The following is a 26,552-nucleotide window of genomic DNA, read 5'->3' on the forward strand; positions in this document are numbered from 1 at the left end:
AGTCCACAGACCCCATATATGTTATTTGCTGCTGCTCAGGATGGTATTTTCATCCCTGAGAGATTGCAATGCTTTTTTATTTTTTGTTGTCAATGGTTTTTCTCTTGCCTCATTCCAATCTTACTATTTTTCTGCAAAGCTTGTTTCCCTAGTCCTGCTTTCATCCAGAATAAAAGTTCTTAAAAGCCTATTTCTATCATTAACTCCAGTCTTCACAATGAGAACAGTGAAGATATAGTTTCTTTTTCCTGAATCCCATAATTAGAACTACCTTGCAGTTCATATTGTGGACTTTTGTTCATTTTCTGCTCTCCAGCTCCAGCATTAGCTCACTTAACCAATCCTTTGTTACCCCCAGTTGTCTCCACCTCCTCTCCACCCCCTTGAGTTAGAGACCTCATATTACCGGGTGTTTGAACTACAGGAGTTATCGCTACATTTTGCTCCCCATTCCAGTCCAATTGTACCTGACAATATTCCAATTTCAAATCCATTAAGGATAAACTGTTTTAAGAATGGCAAAGTATAGGCTCAAAATAAAGGGATGGAGGAATACTTACCAAACAAATGGAAAGAAAAAAAAAAAGCAGGGGTTTCAATCCTAGTCTCTGATAAAACAGATTTTAACAAAGATAAAAAAATACAAAGAAGGGCATTACATAATGGTAAAGAGATCAATGCAACAAGAAGAGCTAACTATCCTAAATATATATGCACCCAATACAGGAGCACCTAGATTCATAAGGCAAGTTCTTAGAGACCTACAATGAGACTCAAGACTCCCACACAATAATAGTGGGATACTTTAACACCCAGCTGCCAGTATTAGACAGATCAACGAGACAGAAAATTAACAAGGACATTCAGGATTTAAACTCAGCTCTGGACCAAGTGGACCTAACAGACATCTGCAGAACTCTCCATCCCAAATCAACAGAATATACATTCTTCTCAGTGCCACATTGCATGTAGTCTAGAATTGACCACACAATTGGAAGTAAAACACTCCCCAGCAAATGCAAAAGAACAGAAATCATAACAGTCTCTCAGGCCACAGTGCAATCAAATTAGAACTTAGGATTAAGAAACGCACTCAATACTGCACAACTACATGGAAACTGAACAACCTGCTCCTGAATGACTACTGGGTAAATAATGAAATTTGGGCAAAAATAAATAAGTTATTTGAAATCATTGAGAACAAAGACACAATGTACCAGAATCTCTGGGACACAGCGAAAGCAGTGTTTAGAGGGAAATTTATAGCACTAAATGCCAACAAGAGATAGTGGGAAAGATCTAAAATTGACATTCTAACATCACAATTAAAAGAAGTAGAGAAGAAAGAGCAAACAAATTCAAAAGCTAGCAGAAGACAAGAAATAACTAAGATCAGAGCACACCTGAAGGAGACAGAGACACAAAAAACCCTTAAAAAAAATCAGTGAATCCAGGAGCTGGCTTTTTGGAAAGACTAACAAAACAGAGAGACCACTAGTCAGACTAATAAGAGAAGAGAGAAGAATCAAATAGACACAATAAAAAATGATAAAGGGGATATCACCACTGATCCCACAGAAATACAGACTACCATCAGAGAGTACTATAAACACCTCTATGCAAATAAACTAGAAAATTTAGAAGAAATGGATACATTCCTGGACACACACACCATCCCAAGACTAAACCAGGATAAGTTGTATCCCTGAATAGACCAATAACAAGTTCTGAAATTGAGGCAGTAATTAATAGCCTACCAACCAAAAAAAAGCCCAGGACCAGATGGAGTCACAGCCAAATTCTACCAGAGGTACAAAGAGGAGCTGGTACCATTCCTTCTGAAACTATTGCAAACAATAGAAAAAGAGGGACTCCTCCATAACTCATTTCATGAGGCCAGAATCATCCTGATATGAAAACCTGGCAGAAACAAAACAAAAAAAGAAAATTTCAGGCCAATATCTTTGATCAACATCGATGTGAAAAATCCTCAATAAAATACTGGCAAACCGAATCCAGCAGCACATCAAAAAACTTGTCCACCATGATCAAGTCGGCTTCATCCCTGGGATGTAAGGCTGGTTCAACATATGCAAATCAATAAACATAATCCATCACATAAACAGAACCAATGACAAAAACCACATGATTACCTCAATAAATGCAGAAAAAGGCCTTCAATAAAATTCAATACCCCTTCATGCTAAAAACTCTCAATAAACTAGGTATTGATGGAATGTATCTCAAAATAATAAGAGCTATTTATGACAAGCCCATAGCCAATATTATACTGCATGGGCAAAAGCTAGAAGCATTCCCTTTGAAAACTGGCATAAGACAAGGAAGACCTCTCTTACCACTCCTATTCAACATAGTATTAGAACTTCTAGCCAGGGTAATCAGGCAAGAGAAAGAAAGAAAGCATATTCAAAAAGGAAGAGAGGAAGTCAAATTGTTTCTGTTTGCAGATGACATGACTGTGTATTTAGAAAACCCCATCATCTCAGCCTAAAGTCTCCTTAAGCTGATAAGCAACCTCAGCAAAGTCTCAGGATACAGAATCAGTGTGCAAAAAATCACAAGCATTCCTATAGACCAATAATAGACAAACAGCCAAATCATGAGTGAACTGTCATTCACAATTACTATAAAGAGAATACCTAGGAATAAAACTTAAAAGGGATGTGAAGGACCTCTTCAAGGAGAACTACAAACCACTGCTCAAGGAAATAAGAGAGGACACAAACAAATAGAAAAACATTCCATGCTCATTGATAGGAAGAATCGATATCATGAAAATGGCCACCATACCTCCCAAAGTAATGTATAGATTCAAGGCTATTCCCATCAAACTGCCATTGACTTTCTTCACAGAATTAGAAAAAACTACTTTAAATTTCATATGGAACCAAAAAAGAGCCCTATAGCCAAGACAATCCTAAGCAAAAAGAACAAAGCTGGAGGCATCACGCTACCTGACTTCAAACTATACTACAAGGCTACAGTAGCCAAAACAGCATGGTACTCGTACTAAAACAGATATACAGACAAATCGAGCAGAAGAGAAGCTTCAGAAATAACACCACACATCTACAACCATCTGATCTTCGACAAACCTGACAAAAACAAGCAATAGGGAAGGGATTCCCTATTTAATAAATGGTGTTGGGAAAACTGGCTAGCCATATGCAGAAAACTGAAACTGGACCTCTTCCTTATACCTTATACAAAAATTAACTCAAGATGGATTAAACACTTAAACATAAGACCTAAAACCATAAAAACCTTAGAAGAAAACCTAGGCAATACCATTCAGGACATAGGCATGGACAAAGACCTCATGACTAAAACACGAAAAGGAATGACAACAAAAACAAAAACTGATGAATGGGATCTAATTAAAGTGCTTCTGCACAGCAAAAGAAACTATTATCAGAGTCAACAGGCAACCTACAGAATGGGAGAAAATTTTTGGAATCTATCCATCTGACAAAGGGCTAATATCCAGAATCTACAAGGAACTTAAACAAATTTACTAGGAAAAAAAAAAAAACACCCCATCAAAAAGTGGGTGAAGGATATGAGCAGATACTTCTCAAAAGAAGACATTTATGCAGCCAACAAACATATGAGAAAAAGCTCATCATCACTGGTCATTAGAGAAATGCAAATCAAAACCACAATAAGATACCATCTCACGCCAGTTAGAATGGTGATCATTAAAAAGTCAGGAAACAACAGATGCTGGAGAGAATGTGGAGAAATAGGAATGCTTTTACACTGTTGGTGGGAGTGTAAATTAGTTCCACCATTGTGGAAGACCGTGTGGCGATTCCTCAAGGATCCAACCAGAAATACCATTTGACCCAGCAATCCCATTACTGGGTATATACCCAAAGGATTATAAATCATCCTACTATAAAGAGACATGCACACTGTATGTTTATTGCAGTACTATTCACAATAGAGAAGACTTGGAACCAACCCAAATGCCCATCAATGATAGACTGAATAAAGAACATATGGCACATATACACCATGGAATACTATGCAGCCATAAAAAAGGATTAATTCATGTCCTTTGCAGGGACATGGATGAAGCTGGAAACCATCATTCTCAGCAAACTAACTCTGGAACAGAAAACCAAACACCACATGTTCACACTCATAAGTGGGAGTTGAAGAATGAGAACACATGGACACGGGGAGGGGAACATCACACACTGGGGCCTTTCAGGGGTTGAGGTGCTAGGGGAGGGATAGCATTAGAAGAAATACCTAATGTAGATGATGGGTTGATGGGTTCAGCAAACCACCATGGCATGTGTATACCTATGTAACAAACCTGCACGTTCTGCACATGTATCCCAGAACTTAAAAGTATTAAAAAAAAAAAAAGAATGGCAAAGTAATGTCAGAGAAATGATGGAGTAGGTAGCTTCAGGGACCCATCCTTCCACAGAAAGAAAACAACAAAAATGATTTTTCAAAAACTGTCAGAATCAATGTCATCAGAACTCTGAAAAGTAGTCCAAGGTTTACAACAACCCAGGGAATGTAGAATAGAGAAAACAGCAACTTAAAAATAGTAGGGGAGCTTTGTGGTGCTTTCATTTGCCCTTGATTTACTTTTCTCTGCAGCTGGGTGATGGTCTTGAAGGTGATAGCCTATATTCCCAGTGTAAGACGCCGATCACTTGCTCCAGAGGCAGTGGAGCAGAACTTGTTCTCAATTGTGTTTGTCTGTTTTGAACTGTCTGAGGGCTACTTGAAAGACTGTTGCAAGTCACTTGGTTTTATCTTATCTAACTTGGAATTCTATCTTGGTGGAAAAGTGGCTAATTGAAGAGTACATTCCTCTAAATCATTGAAAGGCAAATGAACAACCCACTGTCACTTGAGGTAAGAGATTACTGTTGAAGCGAACAATATACAGAATGACAACTTGGGAGGAAAATCTGGGGAGAGAGATTCTGTGAGGAAGTAGGGTATTGAAAAGCTCCCCACATACACCAGGAAATTTAGAAAGGCATGCACGTACTCAGAGGAGAACATATGTTCAGAAATGACCTGAAAAAACTGCAAGCTTTCACCTCTGACTGATCTTTGACTTAGTGCAAGCAATAAGGGAAGGCTTTGGCAGAGTTGTAAATGACCTGGCTAAGCATTGAAAGAGGGCTCCAACAAAGAGTCATTGCGCAAAGAGTGGGCAAATATTTTTCCTTTTTTGTTTGTTTTTCATCCAGACATTCAAGGAAATCCCTGTTAACACACTGGGTAAAAATAAATGAAAAGAATAGAGGCCTTAGATACCACACAATACAGGGAATACCAGTTTTACAAAAAGAGTAGTTTAGAAAACTCACTATTCATTTCCCAGAGCTGCTGTTACCACATGGCACAAAATTGGGTGGCTTGAACAATAAAAATTCATTCTCTCCCAGTTTTCTGCAGGCTAGACCTCCAAAATCAAAGTGTCAGAAGGGCCATGCTCTCTTTCATTACCACTTAGTAGCTTCTGCTGGTATCCATTGATCTTTGATATTCCTTGGCTTTTAGCTGTATCACTTCAAGCTGTGTCTCTGTGGTCACATGGCATTCTCCCCATGTGTTTCTGTCTTGATATGGTATGTTACTTTTCTAATAAGGACATTGTCATATTGAATGAGGGTACACCCTAATGCCCTCATCTTGATTGCATCTTCAAAAACCCTATTTCAAAGTAAGGTCATGTTCACAGGTTAGGACTTCAACATATCTTTTTGGGAGACAAAATTAAACCTGTAACAGCCACTAAACAAACCATTACAATCCACAATAAGATAAAAACAAACTGAGCAGGAGGAAGAATCTGACTTTAAGAGATATCACATTATAAAACAAAAAAAAAATACACAGTATGCAAATAAAAAATTATGGTCCATTCCCAGAATAAATGAACAGAAACTGTCCCCAAGGAAACACAGACATTGGACTTACCAGACAAAGACTTTAAATAAACTGTCTTAAATATTCTCAAAGAGCTAGAGGAAACCATGAACAAAAATAATAATCAAACCAGGAGGATCATGTCTGAAAAAAGATATCAAATAGGTAGAAATTATTTAAAAACCATGAATTTTGGAGCTGAACAGTACAATAACTGAAATGAAAATTCACTGGAGGATTTCAACAGTATATTTAAGCAAGCAGAAAAATCAGTGAACTAAAAGGTAAGTAAATTGAAGTTATTCCATCTGAGGAGCAGAAGGAAAAATAAGTAGAACTGAGTTACCTGTGGGATGCCATCAAGCATATCAACATATGCACAATGGGAGTCACAATAAGAGAGGAGAGAGAAAGGAGTATAAGGAATATTTGAAGAAATAATGTTCAAAAACTTCTCAAACTTATAAAGACATGAATCTACACATATGAGAACCTCAAGGAACTAACTCCAAGAGGAATAAATGCATAGAGATCCACACCAAGACACATTATAATCAAACCATAAAAAGAGACTCAAAATCAACAAGAGGAAGTGACTCCTCATGTTCAAAGGCTCTATAATAAGATTAATAACCCATTCCTCATCAGAAACCATGATCTCCAGAAGCCAGTATGATGACATATTTAAGGTAATGAAATAAAAATAACTTATTAGCCAAGAATCCTATATCTGGCAAAACTATCCTTCAAAAATGAAGGAGAAATTAAGACATTCCTAGATAAACACTGAGGGAGTTCATTGCTAGTTGGCCTGCCCTACAAGAAATACAAAATACTTCAGGCAGAAGTAAAAAGACACTAAGTAGTATCTTGAAGCCATATAAACTAATAAAGAACACTGGTAAAGTAACTACATAGGTAAACACAAAAGCCAATATTATTGTATTATTGGCTAATAACTCCTATATGATTTACAGAAAAATGAGTAAAATAGTTATAAATCTATGTTAATGGGGCATACAATGTATAAAGATGTAATTTTTCAAATCCTAAAGGGAGGAGGACAGATATATGGGAGCAGGATTTTTTATATTGTGGAAGCTAGGTTAGTATTAATTCAAACTATATTAACTTCTTTAATGTATTACAATATAGTCTGAATTAATACTATTCAATACTTTTGCATCTTTAAATTTTTTCATAATAAAATTTGGAAAAATAGGCCAGCTGTGGTGGCTCACCTCTGTTATCCCAGCCCTTTGGGAGGGTGAGGCAGGAGGATTGCTTGAGGCCAGGAGTTTCAGAACAGCCTGGGCAACATAGTGAGACCCTGTCTCTACAATTTTTTTTTTTTTTAATTAGCTGGGTGTAATGGCACATTTCTGTAGTCCTAACTATGCAGGAGTCTGAGGCTGGAGGAACACTTGAGCCCAGGAGTTTGAGGCTGCAGTGAGCCAAGATCACACCATTGCACTCCAGCTAGGGTGACAGAGTGAGACCTTGTTTCAAAAAAGAGAAAAAGATGTTAACTGTATTCCACAGGGTAATCACTAAGAAAATAAAATATACAGAAAAGGGAATAATAAGAAAAATTAAATGGTACACTACAGGTCGGGCATGGTGACTCACGCTTGTAATCCCAGCATTTTGGGAGGCCAAGGTGGGTGGATCATTTTAGGTCAGGAGTTCAAGACCAGCCTGCCCAACATGGTGAAACTCTGTCTTTACTAAAAATACAAAAATTAGCTGGGCATTGTGGTGCCTGCCTGTAGTCCCAGCTACTTGGGAGGCTGAGGCATGAGAATCACTTGAACCCAGGAGGCAGAGGTTGCAGTGAGCTGAGATCACACCACTGCACTCCAGCCTGGGTGACATAGTGAGACCCTGTCTCAAAATGGAAAAAAAAAAAAAGGTATGCTGCAAAAACATCAAACAGAAAAGAAGACATTAGTCAAGAGACCTAGGAACAAAAAAGATAAGCCATGTAGAAAACAGATCACAAAGTGAAAGAAGCAAGGCCGTTTTAAAATCAGGAATTAATTTAAATGCAAATAGATTAAGCTCTCCAGTTAAAAGGCAAAAATTGGCAGAATGGATAAAACAGCATGATCTAACTATATGCTGTGTATAAGAGACTTATTTGCAACCCAAAGACAAAAAAAAGTTGAGTGAAAAAATGGAAGAAAATTATTCCATGCAGGATGTAAAAAGAGAGAACTGAGGTAACTGTATTAATATTAGACAAAATCGACTTTAGGTAAAAAACTTGACAAGAGACAAACAATGGCGTAATATATTGACAAAAGAGTCAATCCATCAAGAAGATATAACAATACAGACATTACACAGCTAGTCCCCAAATATATGATGTGAAAATTGATGGAACTGAAGGGAGAAATAAATATTTCTACAATGTTTTCAGACTTCAGTATCTCACTTTCAATAATGGATACAACAACCAGACAAAAGATCAATAAAGAATTAGAGGACTTGGAAACATAAACCAAACTTCTACCAGATATATACAAAGCACCCCACCTAAAACCAGCAGAATACACATTTTTCTTAAGTGGTCATGAAACATTTTCTGGGATAGATCATACATTAGGCCACAAAACAGGTCTCAATAAAAATAAAAAATCTCACGTATCAACAGAAAGATAAAGTCACATGAAATGTATTCTTGGGCCACAAAAAAGTGAAACTCAAACCAGTAACAAGAGGAAAACTGGAAAATTCACAAATGTGTGGAAATTAAACAGCACACTCATAAAAACCAATGGGGATAGAAGTTACAGGGAAATTCGAAAATACTTTGAGATGAAAACAAAACATGATGCAGGATTCCTTTGGTGCTAAAATAATAAAATTCTGCTGACTGAGCTAAAAAAATTTGTGGTAGAAAATATCAAAGACAGTTCCCCACCCACCCTATACACAATACCCACCCCCTATAACTTAAACAAAACAACTTTCTCCTTTCTAGAGAAAATCACATTGGAAACAAAGCCTCTGCAAGAAGTCCTGATATATGTGCTTTTACAAGGCTGCTAAATATTACCTTGTTTTGGATTCCACATTGACTTGATCGATTGATGATCATTCTATTGCATTTATCATCTCAAGAGCAAGCTGAGTGGATACAAAAAAAAATTTAAGTTGAAATAAGGGAAGAAGCATTTTCAAGATATAATTTAGATTTTTTTTCCAAATTACAACACAGTTGGCTCTTGAACACCACAGGTTTAAACTGCATGGGTCCACTTCTATGTGAAATTTTTTTCAACAAATATATTGCAAATTTTTTGGAAATTTGCAACAATTTGAAAAAGATCACAGATAAGCCATGTAGCCTAGAAATATCAAACAATTAAGAAAAATTTAGGTATATCATGAATGCATAAAATATACATAGATATTAGTCTATCATTTACTACCATAAAATATACATGAATTATAAAAAGGTAAAACTTATCAAAACTTACAGACTGTACGTTCACAGTCAAGAGAAATGTAAAACAAAGATGCAATATTAAAACTGCATAAAGTTAACTGTAGTACATGCTGTGCTACTGTAAATTTAATAGCTATCTCCTGTCACTATTGTGGTGAGCTCATGTGTGTAAATATCTGCTTAAAATTCCAAGTGATGCTAATCATCTCAAAATGAGCAGTTCATCTCTCTAGTAAATTGTGTATTACAGTAAAAAGTGATCTAAATGTTTCCTCTTATTTTTTATTGTGTTTAGTGCAATATTATAAACCTTGAATAATACAATGGGACCTATGTGAACCGCCACTAGTGATGTTGCAAGTGCTCCCAAGATGCATAGAAAAGTCATGACATTATAAGAAAAAGTTGAATTGCTTGATATGTACTGTAGATTGAGGTCTGAAGCTGCAGCTGCCTGCCATTTCAGAAAGACCGTTTATTTTGTAAATAGATGGTGTAAACTTACAGTATCAATACAGTACAGAACTGTAAATATTTCTCTTCCTCTTGATTTTTTCTTTTTTTTGAGATGGAGTCTCACTCTGTCGCCTTGGCTGGAGTGCAGTGGCACAATATTGGCTCACTGCAACCTCTGCCTCCCGGGTTCAAGCAATTCTCCTGCCTCAGCCTCTGCAGTAGCTAGGATTACAGGCATGTACCACCACGCCCAGCTAATTTTTGTATTTTTAGTAGAGACGGGGTTTCACCATATTGGCCAGGTTGGTCTCGAACTGCTGACCTAGTGATCTGCCCCCCCCCCCCCCCGGCCTCCCAAAGTGCTGGGATTACAGGCGTGAGCTACTGCACCTGGCCCCTCTTGGCCCCTCTTGGCGGGGCGGGACGGTAGCCTATTTCCGCTCGGGCATTCTGGGAAGTGTAGTGCAGGAGCCCTTGCAACCTTGTGCACTTCCGCTGCAGGAGGGCGAGGCAGCCGTCATCAATCCCCTCTGGGAGGTGAGTCAGCGCGGAACCTCTGCATCTACAGCGAGCTTTCCTGGCCTGGGCGTTGGACTCGCAGGTGCCTGCCTTCGCCCCCAGTGAAGAGAAGTCGCAGAGGGCGGGGACGACGGTTTGCTTGCCCTCTGCTTTTAGGGCGGTGCATGGGTCTCCAAGTTGGGAATGGCTCCTGGTCGCACGTTTGGTTTGAGGGTCTCCCGGGCGCTCAAGTTCCCTCGCCTTCCCCACCTTCCACACGCTCTGCTGCCTTCTGGCGATATAATCATGGTAGTTTCTGAATTTCTCCGTTTCTCCTCTGTAAAGTGAGTTTCATAGTAGTACCTATCTGGTAGCGGTTTCGTGAGATTTACGTAAGATAAATAGATGTAAAAATGCTTAGGACCGATCCTGGCACACACTGAAAAGGTGGCTGGTTGTTGCCAATCTGTTATTTCTTCCTGGAGAGGAGAGGCGTTCAGTCTCTGAAAGCTTCTGTGAGCCCGCAGTGGGTTCTGAGCTCCAGGTGCAGTGCTACTCGCCCTTCTCTGATCCCTGCACCCCACGGGGCTGTTCCTGGGTTCCTAACCTGGGGGAGGGGGGTGTCAATTTTCTCTCCATCTTTTTTATTTTTCCTTCTCTTTTAAGGCATGAGTGTGTCTCACCTCCATGTGGTGCCTGGGGATGTCCACTGTCATTCATCCTGGACCAGAAACACAGTTTAGGTATCTTCCAACCTCCTTTCCTTCCTCAGCCTTGACTAACCGGAGGGCTGCAGAGAGGAGGGTGTTGACCCCCTGGCTCTTGGTAACATTGTCCCAAAGTGAGAGGACTTAATATATGCTATTGCTATTTCTGCTCAGTTGGAGAACAGAGTTCCCTCACTCATTAGCAATATTATTTTTCCTGCTGGGCAAATGCTCAAATATTTATGGAATAAACGGGAGGTTGGATTCGGCATGTGTTCAGGAATGAGTAATAATAATTTGTTAATACGTTGAGTGCCAGGGTCTCTTCTATAGGCTTTATATGCATTAATTAGCTTAATCTTCATAACAACGATAATATTATAATTCCTATTTTACAGATGACAACACTGATAGGTAAAACATTTATCTTCCCAAAGTAAAACAACAGGAAAGAGCCTGAACTGGGAGTTTGAGCTCAGGCTGAGCTCAGGCAGTGTGGGTTCTTGACCTTTGTGCCACTCTCCTTCAGCCCTGAGAAATGTCAGTCCCATGGGGCCGCAGTGACTCACACCTGTAATCCCAACACTTTGGAAGGCTGAGGCAGGAGGGTGGCTTGAGCCCAGGAGTTCAACACCAGCCTGGGCAACATGGTGAGACACTGTCTGTACAAAAAAATTAAAAAATTAGCTGGATGTGGTGGCACACACCTGTGGTCCCAGCTACTTGGGAGGCTGAGGCAGGAGGATCGCTTGAGTCCAGGAGGCAGAGGTTACAGTGAGCTGAGATCATGCCACTGCACTCCAGCCTGGGCAAGAGAGTGAGAGTCTGTCTCAAAAAAATTAAAAATAAAAATAAAAAGAGGAAAAGAAATGGTTTCACAGCATAGGCAATGACTGGGGGATGCTCGAGTCATAATCAAAAAACTTTTTAAAAAAGGATTTGCAGGGAAGAACTCTGAGGAGATGACATTTGAGTAAATACCTGACACTGCTATTAAAATAAATAAATAGATAGGGTTTACATTATCCAGTCTGTGATTGACCCTTTTATGAATGATTTCACTTTTTTTTTTTGAGACTGAGTCTCCCTCTGTCGCCCAGGCTGGACTGCAGTGGCGCGATCTCAACTCACTGCAACCTCCCACTCCCAGGTTCAAGCAATTCTCATGCCTCAGCCTTCCAAGTAGCTGGGATTACAGGTGCCCGCCACCATGCCTGGCTAATTTTTGTATTTTTAGGAGAGATGGGGTTTCACCATGTTGGCCAGGCTGGTCTCGAACTCCTGACCTCAAGTGATCCGCCTGCCTCGACCTCCTAAAGTGCTGGGATTACAGGCGTGAGCCACTGCGCCCGGCCTTATGATTTCACTTTTAAGGATGACCTTGATGTTGTTTGAGCAAAGCAAATGAAATTAAAAACCCAGAAGAAATTGACAGATAAAGTTCATCCTCTCCTCCTCCCAATTAGGAATAGCCTCAGAATTTTGTAGCTCAAAGGAATCTTGGAGATCAATTAGTACAGTCCTTGTCTGACTGCGTGCCATTCTTTGATTCCGTGTGCATCAAATACTCACTATATTCTAGGTGCTTGGGATAAAAAGATGAGTAATTGTTCATTATCTCACAGGCAAAACAGATGCTTGATTTACTAATTATACCCCAAATGCCCCAGCTACTCTGAAGGCTTTCAAGAGGAGGGATTACAAGAGAAGGACAGGGAAGCTGGTCCTCTCTGGAGGCAGAGTGGCAGGAGCAAAGGCACGAGAGGACTTGACAACCTAGGAATGAACAAAGTCTGGAAATTCAGGCCTAGAAAAGTGGCCCTGGTACATATAGTGAGCAGAGCTGAGCCAGGCACCCCAAACCCCATTTGTTTTTTTCTGCTAAATGTTGTGAAATGTCAAGTCTTGCAAAATCCTGTTACTGAGCAGAACAGGAGGGTGCAGGTAAATATAGGACCAGAACAAAGGGAATTGGATGTTAAGAATTGATATCTCTCCCTAGCTTTGAGAAGAGAATACATTGCTCTCGTCCCTACTAGAGTGTTTCTGCCTGAAGTAGGAGGACCCATGAACAGGAGTAGCTATCTGTATTGAATGTTATCTTGTATATACTCACTGAAACCTCTTAATAACCCTACGAGGTAGATACTGTTATTGTCCTCACTTTATGGGTGAGGAAATAGGCACAAAGAGCTAGTAAGTCAGAGGAGTCAATTAGGATATTAGGTTCCTCATCATCTGGCTCCAGTATCTCTCAGCAGATCATTTTCAGCAGTTCATACCCTCCAACTTCCCTTTCTCTGATCTCTAAGACATGATTCCTTCCATGTCTTCATATTTCTGGTTAGAGAAAGAGACACGATTAAGAGACAGGCTCTGGACTCAGCTGGGTTCAGATGCAGTCTCACCTCACCAGCTCTGGGACCTTGGGCAACTTAATCTCAGTAATCCTCAGCTTCCTCATCCATTAAATGGGAACAACAGTCATCATATCATCACTTATTGAGAGCTTATATAATGTGCCGGAGACGGAACCAAGGCTTTTCCCCCCTATTTTAGAAATTGAGTCATAATTCATATACCATATAATTCACCCTTTTAAAGTGTACAATTCGGTGGTATTTAGTGTATCCACAATGTTATGTTGTACAACCATCACCATTTTCTAATTGAAGAACATTTGTATCACCCCCAAAGAAACCTCATATTCCCTAGCCATCACTCTTTACTATCTCCTCTCTCAGCCCCTGGCAACTATTAATTTACTTTTTGTCTCTATGGATTAGCCTAGCCAAGCCTATTTGATTTGCCCATTAATCCCAAAAGCAACTGTAAATTAGGATCTATTATTAGTACTACAGTATTTTTCATTTAAGTGAGACAGATACTGTCAAACTTTTGTTTAAAAAAAAAAAACTAGCAGAGACACATTTTAAATTAGTATTTCCTTACGACAGTGAGCATGGGAAAGGGAGATACACCATTGAGACTCTCCTGGCTACATGAAGAAAATTCTTAAGTATTTATACCTTTTACAAAACTGAATGCTGATATCAATTAAATATTACAGGACAACAAAGTAGTAAGTAATATAGCCAATCAGAATTATAGACTTTTCAGAGGTAAAGGTGAATTTCATAAGATAAAGCATTGTACAGTCTTTGAAATCTGGATGTTATAAAAGACTTTCTTATTGGAAATGATGGCAAAAGACATTTGCAACAACAATTTTATGATGCCTAATATCATCTGCTTTTCTGCAGCTTACAGGGAAATCAGTTATATGAGTTTCCATCTGTTCACACATTTGACCCTTATAATAATCTTGCAAGAAAGCACTATTTTTCTCATTTGCAGGTGACAGATTTGAGGAATGGGGAGGTTAATTAGCTTAAACAGAGTTAGTAGCCATGCCAGGATTTGACCCCAGACCTTGTGACCCCAGAATCCACTTTTGTAGCCAGTACATTCTGCTGCGAGTAGCTGGGATTACAGGTGTGTGCCACCACACCCGGCTAATTTTTGTATTTTTTTGTAGAGATGGGGTTTTGTCATGTTGCTCAGGCTAGTCTTGAACTCCTGAGCTCAAGCAATCTGCCTGCCTCGGCCTCCCAAAGTGCTGGGATTACAGGCATGAGCCACCATGCCCGGCCACCTTTTAAAAATTCACCCAGAACAGCCACGTGGGCTAGGGCCTGTTTCTCATGGCTTCTTTCTCTTTTCCCAGTTCTGCCTTCCCAGGACCCTGCCCTTCCCCAGAAGGAGCAGGAGAAAATGACCAAGTTTCAGGTGAGTTGAGTTTTGCTTTTTATCTCTTAAAATGACATCTCTTTTCCTCAAAGATTAGACGCGTTTTTTTCTCTTCCTTGGGAAAGATAAAGGAGGAAAACAGGTATTTGGGATCTGCTAGTTACTTGATTTTCGATTGGTTCAATTTTTTGTTTATGTCTTTAGCTTTTGTTTTGGTAGTTTTATCATCTTTATTTCACAAGTAGTAGTGCAAACATTCGTAGATATCAAAAAATGGGAGAAAACCTCCACGTTACTACATTGCATACAAATAATCTATTTCCCCCATACTATTTTATATGTATTCACATATTGTATGTCTTATATCTATACTTGTCAGTGTATTTTAAAGAACTACAATCACATTCTATATACAATTTTCTTTTTTCAGTTAATGTTATTAGTAGAGTTTTGTATGATTTAGTGTTCCTTTATGTATTTGTCTTAGAAGGGTTTTCATTTTTTGTCTAATTTTTCAGAGGCTACAAACAAACATACACAATGCTGTGTCTCTAAATAGTATTTCAATTTGCAATACTTTTTCATGGGGCTTTAAAAATGCAATATTTACTTACAAAAATTACATATATCTTAAGTGGTCAGGTCAATAACAGTTTTATATCCCACTTTGACAGTTGTATAATTGCATTAGCCCACCATTCAGAACAAGATATAGAACATTTATATTACCCCAAAAAGGTCCCTCCTGTCTCTTTCAAGTCAGTTCCTTACTCCCCAGAGGCATCCTCTGTTATCCCTTACCCCCTTCTCACCCTTTCCCCCTGAGGCCCTAAAGTCCATTGTGTCATTCTTAGACCTTTGGATCCTCATAGCTTAGCTTCTACTTATGAGAGAGAACATATGATGTTTGGTTTTCCATTCCTGAGTTACTTCACATAGAATAATAGTCTCCAATATCATCCAGCTTGCTGCAAATGCCATTAATTTGTTCCCTTTTACAGCTGAGTAGTATTCCATCATATATATATATATATATACACACCACGGTTTCTTTTGTTTCTTTTTTTTTTTTTTTTTTTTTTGAGACCAAGTCTTGCACTGTTGCCCGGGCTGGAGTGCAATGGCGCAATCCTGGCTCACTGCAACCTCCGCCTCCTGGGTTCAAGCAATTCTCCTGCCTCAGCCTCCCGAGTAGCTGGGATTACAGGCACCTGCCACCATACCCAGCTAATTTTTTGTATTTTTAGTAGAGACGACGTTTCATCATGTTGGCCAGGCTGGTCTTGAACTCCTGACCTCGTGGTTCACCCACCTCGGCCTCCCAAAGTGCTGGAATTACAGGCGTGAGCCACTGCAGCTGACCACACAGTTTCTTTATCTACTCATTGACTGATGGGCATTTGGGTTGGTTCCACATTTTTGCAATTGCAAATTGTGCTACTATAAACGTGCATGTACAAACACCTTTTTCAGTGCTGGGACTAAATTGACCCAACATTTCTAGGACAATTTGGTAGTAATCAGTCAAGTTATAAAATACATATTCCATGTGATTCAAGGTTTACAGTGCTGGGGCATTTACTGTTGGAATACTTACAAATGTCACCAAATTAAATACACAGTGGTTATTTTTTAGTAGCACACACTTTTGATGTGACTGTGGAAAAGTAGTCTATGAGATTGGCATGTGGGATGGAGAAAACGAGGAAGCTACTTAAAGTTGATTCGAGGCCCTCACAATCCAGAACATCTTCCTGCCTGTTCTTTCTACCTGCTCAGTGCTGCCTCTCTCCCAGCAGTTATTGGCCATAAGATTGAGATTACATCTGCTTGATGTTGTAGGAGATGGTGACATTCAAGGATGTGGCTGTGGTCTTCACCAGGGAGGAGGTGGGGTTGCTGGACGTTGCCCAGAGAAAGCTGTACCAAGATGTGATGCTGGAGAACTTCAGGAACCTGCTGTCAGTGGGTGAGCACAGGCACCTTCTGTAACTGAATATCAGTCCTCTGGACTGTCCTGCTTTCAATTATTTAAGACTTAGGATGTTTAAAATGCTTCCCTGAACTTGGGGATGTGAATTTCCTAATTCCCCAGGACATCTTGTCTATACCTTGTCTATTTTTCTCAAATTGCAGTTGTGAAATCTTGGTGGGTTTTGAAATCAGTTGGTGAGTTACATTACTATTGTGTTTAATGAAATGAAGTAGAAATATTATAGCTCCTTGTCAGGAACTGCATTCAGTGTAACAAAAATTGTAAGTAAAAACAGGAAAGATGATGTGATAAAAGTAGATAATGGTTAGGATCAGATTATCTGATCACTTGATTCAGTGATTTACATTTATGTATTTGTGTACCGGATCACAAATTAAAAGGTATTCAGACAATAGCTCATGATCACAATTTTGAAAAATACTACTTAGAGTGCATGAAAATGGTGGTGTTGGAATTAAAGTTTTTGACTATAATGCATTCACTTTATATATATGCCATTTCTTTTTCACAGGCTATCAACCCTTCAAACTAGATGTGGTATTACAGTTGGGAAAAGAAGACAAGCTTTGGATGATGGAGACAGAAATCCAAGGAGATGGGTGTTCAGGTGAGAACCATGCAGCTGTGAGTCTTTGCGGGGTACAGCCTAGTCCTCTCCTCCTCACCACCTCCTCAGCCACCAGCCTGGCCCAAGACCCCAGCATTCATCACCCCAGTTTACTGCAGCAGCTTGTGCATGACCTTCCTCCTTCTACCTCCCTCCAGTCCATTCTCCACATAGCAGCCAGATCATGTAAGTCAGAGCATGTCGCTCCTTGGCTCAAAAGCCTGCTGTGACTTCCCATCTCACTCATTAATTCCAAAATCTGTTTGAGCCTTCAGGGTCCTATGTGACCTGGTCACCCACTCCCTGTGAATTGATTTCCTATCCTTTGCTTTTCACTCAGTTCTTTCCAGCCACACAAGACTGCTGTGTGTTTCTTATACATGCCAAGTGTGCTTTTTTTTTTTTTTTTTTTTTTAAGACGGGTCTCACTCTGTGGCCCAGGCTGAAGTGCAGTGGTGCAATCGTGGTATACTGCAGCCTCAACCTCCTAGGCTCAATCGATCTTCTCACCTCAGCCTCCTGAGTAGCTGGGATGGGACTACAAGGCACATGCCACTATGCTGTACTAATTTTAAAACTATGTATATATACATTTTTTTTTTTTTTTTTGGTAGAGATGAGGTCTCACCATATTACCCAGGTTGGTCTCAAACTCCTGAGCTCAAGCAATCCTCCCACTTCAGCCTCCCAAAGTGTTAGGATTACAGGCATGAGCCACTGTGCCCAGCATACATGTATTTCTTTCTACCTGAAGCCTTTTGCTCTTCTGTCTGCCTGGGATGTTCTTACCTCATACATCCTCTTGGCTCCCAGCCTACTTCCTTTGTGTCTGGTCAGATGTCATCTCATCACAGAAACCTGCTTTTTTTTTTTTTTTTTTTAAATAGACAGGGTCTTGCTCTGTTGCCAGGCTGGAGTGCTGTGGCATGATCTTGGCTCACTGCAGCCTCCGACTTCCTGGAAACCTGCTTTGACTGCCCTGTTTAAAATACCTATCCTTGGCTGGGTGTGATGGCTCATCCCTGTAATCTCAGCACTTTGAGAGGCCAAGGTGGCAGGATCACTTGAGGCCAGGAGTTTAAGACCAGCCTGGACAACATAGTGAGACCCCACCTCTACAAAAAAATTAAAAAAATTAGCTCACAGGGAGCTATAATTGTGCCACTGCACTCTAGCCTGGGCGACAGAGCAAGACCCTGTCTCAAAAATACATACATACATACATACATTTAATTAAATTAAATACCCATCTCTTTATTCTGCCTGACTTTGTGATTAATCATCAATCATCAGCTGACATATTCATGTATTATATTTTGTTTATTTTTTATGGTCTCTTTCCCCATTAGAGTATAACTTCATGAGCGTAAGAATTTTACCTGTTTTCTTTTCATTTTTCTTTTTCTTTTCTTAGAGATGGGGGTCTGGCTTTTTCACCTAGGCTGGAGTGCAGTGATACAATCATAGCTTGCTGCAGCTCAAACTCCTGGGCTAGGACTACAGGAGTGCACTACTGTGCCCAACACTAATTTTACCTGTTTTTAAATTGCTGATCCTTATTGCCTTTAATAGGCTTGGCACATAATACCTGTTCATTTAATATTTGTTGAATGAGTGACTGAATGAGTGAATGAATGGGTTAATGGACCAATGTCGGTAACATCAGTTAATAGACTAATGGATAGGTGTTTCCATTTGAATAGTAGTGAAATGGCTCCCTCACAGATCTCCCTAACCTGTGGTATCTGCGTGACTTTTGGTGAGAGTTGCCTCATCCATACACCCAGTGACAACCTCCCTGTTCTGCTTTCACCGCTCTCCTTCTATTCTTTCTCTTCCTTATTTCATTCCCCCTTTTCTTCACTCTTTCCTTCATTTATCTTTAATTTGAATATACATCATAAATACCTAAAGTATACTAATTAAAGTCATTCCTACTTGATAGAAGCACCAAAACGCAAACCTAAATTAAAAAACAAAAAAGCAAACCAAAAGCCCAGGAGAATCTCTGTGCTTATCTGAGAGAGACAGGCCCTGGATTTTGTAAGTAGCTGGGGTAGTAAAATCTTTCCAATCTTCTTAGCTTTTATTTTCTTGTATCTCCATGCTGCATGAAGGTTTACTGCATTGCAATCAGGAATGTTGGATTTTGACTTCTTTGACTGACTGCCTCATTTTTAAAAATTTTCTTTTTTTGTTTTTGACTGCCTCATTTTTGTGTATAAACCTAAACTTGGGAATTATGATCCCAGTTATTGCCATTGTCCTTTTTTTTTTTTTTCTTAACAGGTAGCTTCCCAACTTCTTCTCTGCCTCCTTGAGCAAATCTTGACTGTTTTTTTTTTTTTTTTTTCTTTTTTTGAGATGGAGTCTCACTCTATCACCAGGCTAGAGTGCAGTGGCACAATCTTGGCTGGCTGCAACCTCTGCCTCTCAGGTTCAAGTGATTCTCCTGCCTCAGCCTCCCGAGTAGCAGGGACTATAGGCGCATGCCACCATACCCAGCTAATTTTTGTATTTTTAGTAGAGATGGGGTTTCACCATGTTGGCCAGGATGGTCTCTATCTCTTGATCTTGTGATCTGCCCACGTTGGCCTCCCAAAGTGCTGGGATTACAGGCATGAGCCACTGCGCCCGGCCACAAATCTTTACTTTTTAAATTTTTGGCCAATTTTTTATTGAAATATATACAGAAAACTGTACAAATTGTAAATGTATAGCTCCCTAAATTTTCAGAAAGTAAAATGGCTTGTTTTACAGTTCTTTTTTATTGAGGTAAAATTTACATGTGCACACCTTAAGTGTGCAGTGTGATGAGTTTTGACAAAAGGATATAACTATGTAACTCACAGCCCTTGGAAAACTGAACAAATCTGACAGCGTATTCTGCCCTCACCTCTCTATATTTTTTGGCAAACATCAGAAATTTTTAGGGTTTCACATTCTGCCTGTCCATCTAGGTACCCAGCTCCGCCTATACAAAATATTCCTGAGGTCTATTTTCACTGGACAGAAGTAGAAATTAAAGGGCATCTTCTCCCTCAAGGATCAATAAAACAAAACCTCACAGAGTATGGTGCTAAGTGGATCTCACTGTCTTCACTTCTCATGGAGAGAGTTCACAGGCAGAGAATAAAGAGGTGTCATTAAAGGACTATTTCAGAACATAGTTACTCTTCTGATGTATGTTCAGCCTAGTTATAATTTTTATGACACCTGTGTTAGTTATCAATTATTTTATAACAAATTACTGTGAAACTTAGCACCTTGGCCAGTTGTGGTGGCTCACGCCTGTAATCCCAGCATTTTGGGAGGCTGAGGCAGGCAGATCACCTGAGGTCAGGAGTTCGAGACCAGCCTGGCCAACATGGTGAAACCCCATCTCTACTAAAAATCAAAAAAAAAAAAAAAAAAAAAAATTAGCTAGGTGTGGTGGCAGGCACCTGTAATCCCAACTACTGGGGAGGCTGAGGCTGGAGAATCACTTGAACCCTGGAGGCAGAGGTTGCATTGAGCTGCTATCATACCATTGCACTCCAGCCTGGGGAACAAGAGCAGAACTTCGTCTCAAAACAAAACAAAAACCTTAGCACCTTAAAACGACGAACATTGGTTTATAGTTTCTATGGGTTAGGCATATGGGAGCAGCTTAGCTTAACCCTGAGTGAGGGTACTCACTCAGGATCTCAAAAAGCTGTTAAAGAGTGACGGAGCTGCCGTCCCTGGAAGGCTTGACTGGGACTGAAGGACCTGCTTCCAAGGTGGGCTCGTTCACATGGCTGTGGCAGAAGGCCTCACTTCCTTGCTAAGTGAACCATTCCCTAGGGCTGCTGAAGTGTCCTCAAAACATGGCAGCTAGTTTCTCCCAGACCCAGTGATTCAGGAGTGTGGAAGATAGAAGCCACAGTGTTTTTATCACCTAGCATCAGAAGTGACAGAGATCAATAGGGACCATCTTGTATTAGCCATCTAGGTTTATCAGAAAATTCAGTCAAACTAAGTGGCAACAATTATCAATGCCTTTACTCCTATAGGGTGTGTCAGCTGTGGGAATAAGTTTTCTAATTCTTTTTCATTTATCATGTTCACTAATTGAATATTATATACTTAGAACCTCATTGAAAAGAAGGAGAATTCTCCCAAATCTAGCTCATCAAATGTATGTTTAAGGACTAAATTAAGGAAATAATGGTACTATCTTATAGGTTTATTCTCAAGACAGAGAAGATATTTTTCTATATTCTCTTCACTTTTGCCAAAGATGTCCCCTCTTTCTCTCTTTGAGAATTCTTGGCATCACTTAATAATCCACTTGTAAATGCTGAAAGGGAAATTCAGGCTTTTCTAACTATTTTTGGGCTTTTTTTTTTTTATCATATACAGATGCAGGTTGTACAATGTAACCATGATTCTGAGGCTCACACATAGCCAGGATTTTGTAGATTTTATACATCTGCCATAGAAAAGAGGAGAGGGTTTTTTTTTTTTTTTTTTTTTTTTTTAAGACGGAGTTTCACTCTGTAGCCCAGGCTTGAGTGCAGTGGCACGATCTCTGCTCATTGCAAGCTCTGCCTCCCGGGTTCACACCATTCTCCTGCCTCAGCCTCCCGAGTAGCTGGGACTACAGGCGCCTGCCACCACGCCTGGCTAATTTTTCGGTATTTTTAGTAGAGATGGGGTTTCACCATGTTAGCCAGGATGGTCTCGATCTCCTGACCTCATGATCTGCCCGCCTTGGCCTCCCAAAGTGCTGGGATTACACAGTGAGCCACTGTGCCCAGCCAAAGAGGAGAGGATTTTTAAGTGATTATTCTTATGGACAAGGAGGTAAAGTTTCTCCTCTATAATGTCTTTCTAGGACATCTTTTTGTTGCTCTGTAGTCTGTGTATTTGACCACATATATAAGTCTTGGTATTGGCCAGGCATGGTGGCTCACATCTGTAATCCCAGCACTTTGGGAGGCCAAGGCAGGCAGATGACTTGAGGTCAGGAGTTCAAGACCAGCCTGGCCAACATGGTGAAACCCTGTCTCTACTAAAAATACAAAAAAATTAATGGGGTGTGGTGGCATGCACTTGTAGTCCCAGCTCCTCCAGAGGCTGAGGCAGGAGAATCACTTGAACCCCACAGGCAGAGATTTCAGTAAGCCGAGATCATGCCACCACACTCCAGCCTGGGCGACAGAGTGAGACTGTCTCAAAAAAAAAAAAAAAAAAAAAAATCCTCTCCTCTTTTCCATGGCAGATGTATAAAATATAGAAAATCCTGGCTATATGTGAGCCTCAGAATCATAGTTACATTGTACAATCTGCAGCCTCAAAAAAAAAAAAAAGTCTTGGTATAGCTCTAAATGAGTCTCAACATTTTGTATATAGAAGCCACCCTTTTTTGTTCCCATAGGCATGAAGAAAAACAATGATAGTCCAGGTGCGGTGGCTCACGCCTGTAATCCCAGCACTTTGGGAGGCCAAGGCGGGCAGATCACGAGGTCAGGAGATTGAGAACATCCTGGCTAACATGGTGAAACCCCGTCTCTACTAAAAATACAAAAAAATGAGCTGGGCATGGTGGCGGGCGCTTGTAGTCCCAGCTACTCAGGAGGCCGAGGCAGGAGAATGGTGTGAACCTGGGAGGTGGAGCTTGCAGTGAGCCGAGATCACACCACTGCGCTCCAGCCTGGGCGACAGAGTGAGACTCCGTCTCAAAAAAAAAAAAAGAGAAAAAAACCAGTAATAAAGTCAAGCTGAACTCTCCACTGGTTTATTAAGGTTTCCCAATGTGGTCAACCTGTGAAATGTTTTTTTTAATTTCTGAACAAATATTCACTTGTCTTCATTTTCATTTCTGAGTTCCCTTTATCATTCCAGGACACAGGAATCAAAATGAGATAAATACCCTTCAAGAAGTAAGATTAAGATTCCTTTCATATGAAGACCTTATATGCTGGCAAATATGGGAACAATTTACAAGTAAATTAACCAGTAATCAAGACTTCATAATAAATCTTCAAGGCAAGAGGTCCAAGTTGCTAAAACAAGGTGATTCCCCCTGTCAGGTGTGGACAGGAGAATCTATTCAGGTGTCTGAAGATGAGAACTATATAATAAAGCTGCAAGGGGAGAGTTTAAATGGCATCAAAAATCAAGAGCTTCCAATGAGGACCACCTGGGATTTCTGGAGGAAAATGTATCTGAGAGAACCACAGAATTATCAGAGTAGGTGTCAGCAAATTGATGTAAAAAATAAGCTCTGTAAATGTGATCATTGTGTTAGGCAAAGAATTGCTCATCAACATGATGATCATGGACTACACAAAAGAGAGAAAGCTTTTAGCCACAATAATTGTGGAAAAGATTGTGTGAAGGAATCATCCCAGCATAGCATAATCCATTCAGGAGAGCAAACCTCTGATGAGAATGGAAAAGGCTTCAGTGTTGGCTGTAATCTTGAACTTCACCAGCAACTACACTTAGGAGACAAGCCTCATGTAAGTGGTGAGTATGGGAAGGGCATAAATTACAGCTCAGGGCTTCCCAGGCATCAATGTGTCCACATAGGAGAGAAATGCTATAGGAATGGTGACAGTGGTGAGGGCTTCAGTCAGGGCTCACATCTGCAACCTCATCAGAGAGTGAGCACAGGAGAGAACCTCTACAGATGTCAGGTATGTGCCCAGAGCTTCAACCAGAACTCCTGTCTTCCCTCTCATGAGCTTACTCACCCAGGAGAGAAGTTGTGTACGTGTGGCAGGTGTGGGAAGGGCTTCCATCATAGCTTAGATTTTGACATTCACTGTGTAGACAGTGCTGGAGAGAGAGCCTGTAAATGTGATGTATATGATAAAGGCTTCAGTCAGACATCACAACTTCAAGCCCATCAGAGAGGTCACTCTAGAGACAAGACATACAAATGGGAAGGAAGTGACAGGATATTTAATAGGAATTCTGGTCTTCACCAGAGAGTTCACACTGGAGAGAAACCATATAAATGTGAGGTATGTGATAAGGGCTTCAGTAAGGCCTCAAATCTTCAAGCCCATCAGAGAATCCACACTGGAGAGAAACCCTACAAATGTGATGTGTGTGATAAGAACTTCAGCCGTAATTCCCACCTTCAGGCCCATCAGAGAGTCCATACAGGAGAGAAACCCTACAAATGTGACACATGTGGGAAGGACTTCAGTCAGATCTCTCATCTTCAGGCCCATCAGAGAGTTCACACAGGAGAGAAGCCATACAAATGTGAGACATGTGGGAAGGGCTTTAGTCAGAGTTCGCATCTCCAAGACCATCAGCGAGTCCATACTGGAGAGAAACCCTACAAATGTGATGTGTGCGGGAAAGGCTTCAGTTGGAGTTCACACAGGAGAGAAACCATACAAATGTGAAGAATGTGGGAAAGGCTTCATCTGGAACTCATATCTTCATGTTCATCAGAGGATCCACACGGGAGAGAAACCCTATAAATGTGGCATGTGTGGTAAGAGCTTCAGTCAGACTTCACATCTTCAAGCCCATCAGAGAGTCCATACTGGAGAGAAACCATACAGATGTTTTGTGTGTGGTAAGGGCTTTAGTAAGAGTTCATGTCTTCAGATTCATCAGAGAGTCCATGATGGTGATCAATCTATTAATGATGAGTGTGATAGAGGTGCTTTTCAAGACCTAGACTTCCCATTTTCCTCAGAAAATCCACACAGCAGAGAATATTTATAAAATGTCATGTTTTAAGAATTCATGAGCTGAGTTTTTATAGTCATCTGAATTCCATTGAAGAAAACCTATTTTTGTATGAATATGACCAGTTTCAAGCAGAGCTCAAAATGTCACAGTTGTCAAGAGAACACACAACAGAGAAACCCTAAAAAGAATGATACAATACATTTCAATCAGAACCTTCACATTCAATAAGCAATATGCAGGAGTGAAGCCTTCAAACTGATAAGTAAGGTCAGAACTTTAGCAAAAGTATAATGAGGGACATGACAAAAATCTGTGTCCACTAGAATCTAAGCTCCATGCAGGAACATTGTTTACTGCTGTATGATCATGACCTTGAACCAGTACCTAACAAATAGTGGCTTCCGTGGAACTGTTTAACTTGATAGGAAAATTCTATCATATATAGGACATATATTTGAATATTTTAGTGAGCTCAGCCCCAATTCGTCGTTGTAATTGTACTGGGAAAAGGATTCTTGCAAGAAGCCTTAAAATGAATTCAAGGAAATGACATTTAATTAAAACACATAAAACCATGCAGTCTACAATTTGAGTAATATTTTTGCAATTGGCTTGTCCTCAGTTCAGCTTCATTTTCCAAGCAGTAATAGGCCAAAGTTTCTATCTGATCATTTAAGACTTTTTCCATATGGTGTACAGTTGTGCTATGTTTCTTTGGTGGGGGCTTGTGCTATCTTTCTTTTTGGGAGCATGTGTGATAGAAACAGACTGAATGAAGAAAAAAATCCCAACTGGTTTTTAGTTCCGTAAAGCTTCATGAGAAAGGTTTTGCAAAAAAGGGGAACATCATATGGCATGCATTTTAGATGTTAAACTAAGCTGTTAAGGACACAGCATTTTGGACAACACCCCATACTTCTCAGACATCATTACACGTTATGCAGTGTGTAATGATCAAATCATAGTAATTGGATGAAGGGTTTACTCAGGTGTATATTTAGTGGAGGTGGGAGAAATTTTCCCACTGTTTTTTTTTTGTCCTGGACCTTACCTTCCAGGACAATGAGTACTTAAGTTCCATGATAGCTCATTTCATGCTACCATCAGAAATACAGGGCCAATAAATGAAAAAATAAATAAAAAAGATAAAAACAAAAAAAGAAATACAGGGCCAATAATGCTCCACCTCGTCACCACCAGATTACTAGGGTGGGTTGCTGGAGCTCATGGTTGTTTAAATCAAGATGTTTTCAATTGTGAGAAATGGAAAATCACACTCCAACTAGCTGGAACAAAATTTATTGGTATGCATAATTAAAAAGAAGAGGCTGGGCATGGTGGCTCACGCCTGTAATCCCAGCACTTTGGGAGGCCGAGGTGGGCAGATCACGAGGTCAGAAGTTTGAGACCAGCCTGGCCAATAGGGTGAAACCCAGTCTCTACTAAAAATACAAAAATTAGTTGGGCGTGGTG

The 26,552-nt window shown here is 40.1% G+C and overlaps 1 protein-coding gene across 1 annotated transcript; it reads left to right on the forward strand.

The window, feature by feature from the left end:
• The first annotated feature begins 10,337 nt into the window (after positions 1–10,337).
• ZNF233 (zinc finger protein 233) lies at positions 10,338–25,654 on the forward strand. Its single transcript, XM_063658105.1, is given in 7 exon segments — positions 10,338–10,645; positions 14,771–14,832; positions 16,636–16,762; positions 17,301–17,396; positions 23,265–24,750; positions 24,752–24,981; positions 24,984–25,654. Coding segments are annotated over 7 exon segments (2,154 nt in total). The 5' UTR covers positions 10,338–10,521; the 3' UTR covers positions 25,013–25,654.
• The last annotated feature ends 898 nt before the right edge of the window (positions 25,655–26,552 follow it).

This window comes from Pongo pygmaeus, chromosome 20, assembly GCF_028885625.2.
Source record: "Pongo pygmaeus isolate AG05252 chromosome 20, NHGRI_mPonPyg2-v2.0_pri, whole genome shotgun sequence".
In the NCBI taxonomy this organism is placed as follows: Eukaryota; Metazoa; Chordata; class Mammalia; order Primates; family Hominidae; genus Pongo; species Pongo pygmaeus.